The sequence below is a fragment of the Euprymna scolopes genome, chromosome 35, assembly GCF_053919585.1.
Source record: "Euprymna scolopes isolate OS-2025 chromosome 35, ASM5391958v1, whole genome shotgun sequence".
NCBI lineage: Eukaryota > Metazoa > Mollusca > Cephalopoda > Sepiida > Sepiolidae > Euprymna > Euprymna scolopes.
The window spans coordinates 39,027,964-39,038,432 of NC_136516.1; the positions used below are offsets into that span (position 1 = coordinate 39,027,964).

General features: G+C 38.0%; 1 protein-coding gene across 7 annotated transcripts in view; it reads right to left on the minus strand.

Annotated features, from left to right (window-relative positions):
* LOC145259826 (multiple C2 and transmembrane domain-containing protein 1-like) overlaps positions 1-9,238 on the minus strand; it is a 992,069-nt gene extending 982,831 nt beyond the window's left edge. For 6 of the 7 annotated variants that reach the window (XM_080117631.1, XM_080117630.1, XM_080117636.1 and 3 more), the window contains exon 1: positions 8,855-9,192. In XM_080117631.1, coding sequence (XP_079973757.1) covers positions 8,855-8,963 — 109 coding nt within the window. In that variant the 5' untranslated portion in view covers positions 8,964-9,192. Of the gene's footprint in view, positions 1-8,854 lie in introns of all 7 variants that reach the window. The other variant, XM_080117638.1, reaches the window with a different exon arrangement.
* Between the last annotated feature and the right edge of the window lie 1,231 nt (positions 9,239-10,469).

Consider the following 10,469-nt stretch of genomic DNA (forward strand, 5'->3'; position numbering starts at 1 on the left):
GACAGAGAAAAATCTCTTCCATTTGCCTGTTTCCCACCTGACTACAACTTGGATGTCTTCAAGTCCAACATAAACAAATTCCAGACAAACCACTCTCTTAAGTAAGACACACTATCAAATATCCAATACTAATGATTACTATGATACTATCTCATTGATTACTGTACACGCAATAACCTTTATCCCCGAGTCGCTTCCGGACCTTGATAAGTGGTGCCCTCTATGTAAAAAAAAAAAAAAAAAAAAACACCTCCAAATTCATCCTCGAGCACTTGACGCGTTCTCGTTTCTGGAATGGTGTGAGCAACCTGGGAATCCATCTGGCAGACATCTTATGCATATGCAAATGGTCATGAATGATAGTTTCCACAGACACTGTACTAATCTTGACATCTTGGGCTATTTGGCGAATAGTAATGCACCGATCTTCCAAAATGGCAGCCTCAACTTGATGAACAGATGCCTCATCAATGGCAGAAGGGGGTGGGCGACCAGGTCTGGGAGCTGTTTCCACAGACTTCCGGCCACGTTTGAATTCACGATGCCAGCGTTTTACAAGGTCATATCATGGGGCATTATCACCATAAGTTTCTTTCATTTCATCAAAAGTCTCCTGTGGTGTGCGTCCTTTCAAATACAAAAACCGGATCACTGCTCGACACTCAATAGGCTCCATTTCACACCTGACTCAGTTCAAACACCTGTAAAACAGAAACCACAATTAGTTCAGAGCTGTAATATGCCACATAACCCGTAGAGATATAGGTAAGACAACTGGAAGTGGGTCAGGGGCATTACTTATTGCACACCCCTCGTATGTATGTAATGTATATATATATATAATATAATGTATGTATGCGTGTTTGTATGCCTGTCTATAACTTTCGACAGAGGCGACAGATTTTCACATGATAGGTATCATTTTAACGGTTAATCCTTCGGAGGACAAATATCGAGAAATTGGCTAAAAACATTAATTCCTTCACCTTCAACTGAGCAGTTTTCTACAAGGAGGGGTCGCTTTTTTCGCTGATATTTTCGAAAGTCATTCCCTCTTTTCGATTGACTGGTCTTAATTTAAACCTTCACCTTTTCCGGAGACAAACTTTTTCACATTCTTTTCCTCCTTCGTGGTACAGGTTCGAGCTTGCCTGCCTACTACCACTTGTATTTTTTGCTCAACACACACCTCCAAACACCTGGGCAACACCAGGCACCCAGGCTAGTCTATAATATAAATCTCACCTGTCTGTTTAAATGTATGTATGTACGTTTGTATGTTGCCTAAAACTTTTGACAAAGGCAACGGATGTTCATGAGATCAGTACTGTTTTGAAGCTCGGCCCTTCGGACAATAAATATCGAAAAATTAGCGAAAAGTATTAATTCCTTCACCCTCAACAAGGAGGGGTCGCTTTTTTCACTGATAGACGGTGCATTTTTTTTTTCACGTTCTTTTCCTCCTTCACGGTATGGTTTCGGGCCTGCCTGCCTACTACCACATTTTTTTTTTTTGTTCAACACATATCTCCAAACACCCGGGCAACGCCAGACACTAGTTATATTAATATTTCTAACTCACTAGCATGTAGTATTATTCATCATTAATTCTAACTTGGCCTTATGCATTGCATTTCCATCACTTAATCTGATTTCCCGGGCAACACCAGGACATGTGTGGGCTAGTTTATAATAATGTTGGGACGAATCAAAAAAATCGGAACATCTCTGGGGTATCAGGATCGGAAAAAGTATTTAGAAATTTTAAAAGAATCAGAATCGGTAATTGTACCGGAATTGGAAATTCAGAAAAAAATCGCTAATTGTTTCGGAATTGGAAATTTAACATTGAATTGCTAATGGTATCAGAATGGAAAATTAAATACAGAATCGCTAATTGTATTGGAATTGGAAATTTAACACAGAATCGCTAATTGTATCAGAATTGGAAATTTGACACAGAATCGCGAATTGTATTGGAATTGGAAATTTAACACAGAATCCCTAATTGTATCAGAATTGGAAATTTAACACAGAATCGCTAATTGTATCAGAATTGGAAATTTAACACAGAATTGGTTATTGTATTGGAATTGGAAATTTAACACAGAATCGCTAATTGTATCAGAATTAGAAATTTAACACAGAATTGTTAATTGTATTGGAATTGGAAATTTGACACAGAATCGCTAATTGTATTGGAATTGGAAATTTGACACGGAATTGCTAATTGTATCAGAATCAGAAATTTAACACAGAATCGCTAATTGTATTGGAATTGGAAATTTGCCACAGAATCGCTAATTGTATCGGAATGTGTAATTGTACACAGAATTGCTAATTGTGTCGGAATTGGAAATTTCACACAGAATCCCTAATTGTATTGGAATTGGAAATTTGCCACAGAATCGCTAATTGTATCAGAATTGGAAATATAACACAGAATCGCTAATTGTATCGGAAATTTAACTCAGAATCGCTAATTGTATCAGAATTGAAAATTCAACACAGAACTGCTAATTGTATCGGAATCAGAAATTTAGAACAGAATCCGTAATCGTATTTGAATCGAGAAAAATGTTAGAATCGTTCCAACCCTAGTTCATTATACACTGCTGCTTTTGAAGGGAATTATCCAAAATCACCCAAAAACGAACCGTCCGTTTTTCCAAAACTATGTCGGTCGATCTTATTCTGAAATCGATGATAGATAAGACTTTTAATCTTAAACCATCTTTGCAATTTTATGAATAAAATAAAACCATTAAACAACGCTGATGAGAAAACTGATTTTATTTGCATCGTGGCAGGGGGAGGGCGGGGAAGATTTACAAACAGATTGAAGTAGTTCCTTGAAATCTCGGTTATTTTTAATGTATTTATCACTAACTGTGGCTACCCATTTTAAAACTTGGACATTGTATAACACACGATTGACGACCCTTTTGTTGCAAAATATTATAATTGGTCACACAGTCTATATGAAGATTATCTCGTATGGTACAACTATGTTTTTTTCTTTTGGCGTTCTTTTGATTCTTATGCTTGCATTGGTTTTCCCTCGCAGATTATTTTTAGGGTTAGGGGTCATCTTCAACTTTTATCTCTATAATGGCTGCTAAAAGTTCAAGATGACCCCTGATTCTAAAAATAATCTAGGGTGGGGGAGAACTGTAATGGTTGCTGCTACGGCACAATCATGCTGACACATTAGTTCCCGCCAGATCATCGAAGTTAAGCAATGATGAGCCTGGCCAGAACCAGATGGGTGACCATTTGGGAAGGCTAGGCGTTTATTTACCGTGCCGAGTCATAAGAAATTTCCAGGTTGGTATCTGGAGGCGTATTAATTCACTGGGGGGAGATGCACCCCTAGTCTTAGTTAAGACTTGCATCTATGAGAAGGTAACTCTGATGATGTTGATAGCAGGATGTTGGATGGCCATGAATGAGGATGAATCTTTAACAGATGAACGGTTCTATGATATTATGAGTTACTTTATTCGACTGCATCTATGGGGATGATTTAAGGACAACGGATAGGTGTGAATAGGCGAGTCAGATGCCACTGAGCTGGGGAAGGTAACGGCAACCCATCTTGTGTATTCTGCCAAGTTCAAAATCATGTGATGTCTTCAGAGGAATCGGACCAATGATGAACGGAAGGCTATAGAAAACACTAACCATGATTTCATCTATGGCAGGAATATGTCATGACACAAAATAGATAGAATGACTGCTAGGGTACAAGTATGTTTGAAAAACTAAATTGTAGCGAAATGTGTTCCGACTATGAACCGGTAATACCTGGTATGATATTGTTATCTTACCATGTTTCGGCCAACTTATCCTCTGGCCTGCTTGAGTAGGTTTCAATGGAAGGCGGTAATTATTGGGGATACACTTAGAAGAATCAGACCAACAATGGACCGAAGCCTATGGAGAACACTATCAATGATTATATCTACGACATGAACATGTCACAACGCAAAATATATAGAATGGCCGCTAGGGTACAAAATATTTTGAAACTCTCTTCTTCTCTCTACTTCTTTTTCCTAACAGAAGAGACGTAGCAAGTCCGCCTCAGCTCTATTGTTATTTTCATGTCAGATGAGCTTCCGTCTATGCTCCCCAATAAAACACTTGCAGCAGACACTCATCTACCTACAGCAACTGCAATCAATTTCCCTTATTCTCTATCTGTGCCTAAAACTAAATGCATATTCCATGATCAAAGTTTCTTTCCTAGAACTATCCGTCTGTGGAACGCAATACCTTGAGACTACTTCACAGCCTACAACATGGCCGTTTTCAAGTCTAATTTAAACAAGTTCTTGTTGAGTGGCCTCCTTATATAATCAAACACTACTGAAATTGCATCATTACTATTCATTGCAGTGTTGTCGTATATACGGCACAATCACGTTGACACACCGGTTCTCACCATATCACCGAAATTAAGCAACATTGAGCCTGGCCAGTACCAGATGGGTGACCATTTGGGAAGGCTAGGCGCTGTATGTATCATGAGGTAAAATACCAAGTTGAGAAACTGGTGTAGTCTATCCTCTCAAGGATGGATTGGATTTTCTTAAGCCGTGGCAGGCACCTCGTCTAGTGATGGTGTCACGATGAAAAATGCCCTTGATAGCCCTGGTGAAGCATCAAATATTCAGCCACTGACAAGATTTGAATTACACTACAAACTTGTGTAGTGAGTTCAATCTCGGCTGCAGCCGTGCTGGGGACAGTGTTGTCTCACTGGCCACTGGACACTTATCAACCTTTATCCTTGAGTAGGTTTTGGGCATTAATAAGCGATGAGATTCCCCCCTCAACAGTATAAAAACAGATATTTGTGATTAGACTCATCTCACAGTGTAATCGGTGTAAAGGTAAAAATAATACGCTGTATACGTATAGATATGTTGAACGCTTGAGTGGTGCCATCCTGATAGCTTGAGATTTGAAAATCCCTGGTAGATGGGGACTAAGGGTGATGTAAGGTGCTTCTCATGAGAACTGCTACAGAGAGATTGCATAGCATGGGCGCTTTCTGCAGTTGATTGTCAAGATAGATTTTCTTGGGGGTGTAGAAGACGTTGTTAAGCCTGCTGCAAAGAAAGTAGGCTCCCGCTACTGGTCTAGAAAACTTCTTACATCTGTTAGGCAACATGAGCTGGAACCAGTCCACGGAAGATTATGTTTCTGAATTTTGGTGATGCGGATTGATAATTCATATTATTTGGATTATTCGCACTACTGGTCTTATCTTGAGTGTTTTCACAATGTTTCGGTCGATTTGACCTCCGACCTTCTTCAGGTGCATCTTGTCAAACTCGGGAATGTTTCTGTCAAACTCAGGAATCTGCACAGAATTTTGAACGTTCAATTCTTTACTGAATTTAACTCAAAATTTACATTTGATTAAAATTTTGTGAAAATTTGAAGACATTTTCAATAACAAGATTTTTATTTTATATTATACTAGCAGGCAGCCTGGCATTGCCCGGTCGTAAAATACACTTAAATATGATATTTTGATTAATGCAGATTTCGTATTTATTATTATATTGTATTGGACCCAATATATAGTAATGATTTAAAAAGTAAAAAAAAAAAAAATAGAATCGTGCACCATCACCAAGAATCGAAACCGAAACATTTAGCTTACGATTTACTTTTTCCTTTGATGTTAATGACCGTACTATGAAGACATGTTTGCTGCAAGGCTAAAAATTAAAGCATGAACCAATAGCTATTACGTTACGCATGCATAATCGGAATGCCATTGTTTGATCTTTACCTGGCAAATTTCATTTTTTTTAATTTTCACACTTTTGCACTGATTTTCCCCAGCTAAAACCCAAATATAAAGTTTCGTATGGGTTCGAATACCCTATATATTATGTTTCATGTTTATCTTCAATCTTAGTTTCCTTATACTAGTACAGAAGCTATATCTCTATCTCTACTATTATCTAAAAGAAACCTTGTGTGTTTGTGATTTCGTTCCCTATGGACTCGAAAACGGTTAGGTAAATTTTTATGAAACTTCATATAAAGGAACTTTATATTCTTGGCAGTGCTCTTAGATTGGTTTTGTATTGGAATGTCTTTGATAAGTATTGATAATCAAAATAATAACAAGAAAGAACAGGCGATTTGGACTGAATTTAACACCTTACACAGTCTAACATCACAAGATTAGAAATTTTATAACCACACAACTTGGACGTCTTCAAGTCCAACATAAACAAACTCCTGACAAACCGCCGCCTTAAGTAAGACACTCTATCAAAACCCCCAATACTAATGATTACTACAATACTATCTCATTGATTACTGTACACGTAATAACTCTTATCCCTGAGTGGCCTTTGGGCCTTGACAAGTGGTGACCCCCATGTAAAAAAAAGAAAAGAAAATCAGAAAGGCTCGGCATATAAAATCGACAATAGGTTCTCTACAGTGCAATGTAGACTACAATGTATTGTGGACTATGTCACTATAGGGAGGCATGTGAAGCCTCCTCACAGCACACCGCGATAGACCACCAATTAGAGAAGGCAATCAACCGATTTGATTTTTAAAATGAGTGATTTCGATGATAAAAAAAATATGAGAGTGTGAAACATTCGTTGATCATTATTCAATCCCGGGCAACGTCGGGTCACAATCATTATGCATTTGTACTAGTTGTTGGATAAATATGTGGATTTTTTTCAAAATATCAATAAATTTGAGGAAGATCATTTTTCTTTTTTACCTAAACTGGTTCAAAAAAGAAAAATATTATTTGCTTCATGAAAGAAGAAAAACACGACGAGAAGGAAGGAAAGAAGGAAGGAGGAATAATAATAATAATAATAATAATAATAATAATAATAATAATAAGTTCTCTAACCCCACCCCATCAATCCATTACCATATCACCGCTCTCCCTTCCCTCCCTTCCCAAAAAGTGAGACCAAGTAGTCAAGGAGGATTGGTTGGTTGTTTTTGTTTTACAGCATATCAACCCTTTTCGGGTTATTTAATGCCGAATCCAGTGATTTTGAAGAAAAAATTTTTTAATAGAATATATTTGTTGTTTTCACGTCGGTTTCTATTCAACCCATAGTTGGGACCCTAACAGGTACTACCACTCCGGGTCAGAGTGGACCTGGGAGCAATGGTAATTAAAAGGTGGCTCCACACTCCCCAAAGCCCACAAGCTGGGGCCTCACCACTGGATATAGTTTAAGGTCATATCCAGGATCCCCATTGAGGGACTTTTACCCTCTGCAGGGGGGCAGTTGGCGTATTCTAATGCCCCACCGACAGGGCCAGTCAAGGAGGAAGGAAAGACAGAGGAGAGAACACTTACCAGACCCACCCGTTGGACAAGGGCGAAGAGAACTGGAACCTTGGAGAGGCTTATTGCCACTCAAATTCCAGTGCAGATCAATGGCTGCTGCTTGTGAGAAATCAATGGTAAGCGGTTGTTGCAATTATGCAAAGTCATTTGCAAATGTTATTGAAAGAGGTGGAGAGTAATGGAAACCTGGGTAGACTTGCTGTCACTCAGCTTCCAGGGAACACCACAGGTTATTTATCGGGGAGAGATCTTCGATGACCTGTGTGAAAGCTTTTTGTGAGCCAGTAATGGAACGATCAAAGAAGAGAAAGCACTAACCAGACTTTCACTGGATGAGTGCGAAGAGGACTGGGACCTTGGGGAGGCTTATTGCGACGCAAATTCCAGTGAAGACCAATGGTCGCTACCAATGAGAAATCAACACAAACTAATTTTCAAAAGTTATCGAAAAAGGTAGTGGGAAGACTTGTTGTCACTTAGACTCCAGGAAACACCATAGGTTTTCCTTTGATGATGGCCTGTGTGACTACTCCTCATTCTGGTGCATCTAATCTCTCACTCTTAGACAGGGTTCAAAAGAGAGTCGCCTACCTAATAGGGCCTATAGTGTCAGCTAGGCTTCAACCGCTGTCCCATCGACGAAATGTCGCATTCGTCTGCCTGTTTTACAAGTATTTTAATGGTAGGTTCTCCCAAGAACTAAAAACCCTTGTATCCTTTCGATGTAAATATTCCTGACAAACCCAACAAGCAGCAAAATCGCACCCCTACACAGTAGAAATCACTAGATGTCAAAAAGACTTCTACTCTAATAGTTTCTTCCCTAGGATTACTAGACTTTGGAATTCCCTTTCGGGTTCCTGCTTTCCTGACTGTACTGACACGCAGAAGTTCAAGTGTAATGTAAACAAACATCTGGTTGCTCAACGTCCTACATAGTATTCCTGCAAATTATGTCCCAGATAGTAACCCCCTACATTAAAGTGACAGTGTGCCTTGTTTGGGGGTGAAAAAGCAATAAAAAAATAAATGAATAATAATAAGAAGAAGGAGGAGGAGGAGGAGAAAAAAAGAAGTAAACGACGACTACAAAGAAGAAAAGAAAGAAGACGAAAACGCGAATGAACAGGACAAGGGAAGAAAAATAAAAAAAGGGAAGAAAAAGAAAAAAAAAGAGAAGAAAAAGAAACAAAAAGAGAAGAAAAAGTTGACCAGAAGAAAGAAGACGACGAAAAAGAAAAAGAGAAGAGGACAATAAAGATCAGAAAAAAAATGGAAGAAAAAAACAAGCGAGAGAAGAAAAGAAAAGAAGAAGAAAAGAAGAAGAAGAAGAAGAAGAAGAAGAAGAAGACATATTGATGTCGTGTGAAGCCCGAGACTAACAAACACTAGAGAAAGCCATAGAAGCAAAATAACGCGGGAGGCTGACGCAGTGGGAGGTGGGGTGACTTACTTGTTGTTCAAGAAAAGACCACGAGAATAGGAACTCACCTGGACAAAGCGCATGGCACAGCCGGGGTTTCCACATGACATCAATTGTAATCCAATTGTAATGCGTGCGCGCGCGTCGTCGTTGGACTAATTCATCCACTCGACTCATTAGAGGTGATTTGTTTTATTTCGACGGTCACAATTACAGAAAGGACTCGAAACCTTTGCTAACGCAGTTTTGAGCTTTTGTTTTTTCTTTTTGTTGAGGGGGATTTTCCAGATCGTTAAATTATGAAGTGAAGAAAAATGATTTCTTCATTTGCTTGCGACGTTACTTTTGTTCCTCCGAACATATATATATATACATATGGGGGGGGGGGGTATTAAAAAATTTCTTGTTTACAACCGAGATCCAATGACGACGTTCAAATTTAATGAAAGATCAAGAAGCTCGAAATAATTTTCATGAAGATATACATATATATAATATATATTTGTGTGTGTGTGTGTGTTTGTGTGTGTGTTTGTATGTGTGTGTTTGTGTGTGTTTTTGTGTGTGTGTGTGTGTTTGTGTGTGTTTTTGTGTGTGTGTTTGTGTGTGTGTGTGTGTTTGTGTGTGTGTTTGTATTTGTGTGCGTGTGTGTTTGTGTGTGTGTGTTTGTGTGTGTGTGTTTGTGTGTTTGTGTTTGTGTGTGTGTGTTTGTGTGTGTTTGTGTTTGTGTGTTTGTGTGTGTGTGTGTGTGTGTGTGTGTGTTTATATAATATATATTATTTAAAAGCAATCTGTTGGTCTTAACCAGTCGTTTGTAACCATGGTTTCACGTGCACATGCGCGATCGTCAGCCGGCGTAATATCCAAATTTGGAATCAAATACACGATGTTATTAATTTCCGGTGTTGACTTCCGGCTAAATTACTTAAAAAAGAAAAGTTTTTTTTTATTTTTTTATTTAACGTAACCATTTGTCTCACGTGCACGCACATAAACACCACACGGTGTAATATGCAAAATTTGGAGTCGAATTCACCATCTGTTTTAATCTTCCGCTGTTAATTTCTGCACATGTATATGTGTATAAAAGGTGGCAAGAGTTCTGACAAGGTTTCAAAAAGAGGTGAGAGCAATAGTGCGACTTTTGGGGGTATATAAGGCTTTCGATCGGTTCGAATTGTCTGTTTTACGGCATATCCACCCTTTTTTTTAATGTTATTTAATGAATAAATACCAAACTGATAGTACTGTTAATTGAACGCTTTGCTATTTGACCCATAGCTAGGAGGGAAATACGGGTTTCATACCTTTCTATAGGTTCGTAGTGCAAGGCCTTTGTGTGAATGCGCTATTATTAAGAACAGATTCAAAATGTCTTCTGTTTTCCGAATTATGTTTTTGTGGTTCTGAAGGGAAATCTACGTTTTCTCATCAAGTTTTATAAACAATTGACAAAGTATAAACAATTCCTTGACATATAAGTGGTTTATTTTGTCCATACGTTTGCGAATAGAAAAAGCAATAGAATGTGTAATTTGTGTGTTTATGTTTGTCATGAACCATTTCAAAAGATCAAATCATTTAATACTTTTGTTTATTATTCATACATATTATTATTATTATTATTATTATTATTATTATTATTATTATTATTATTATTATTATTATTATTATTATTCATTG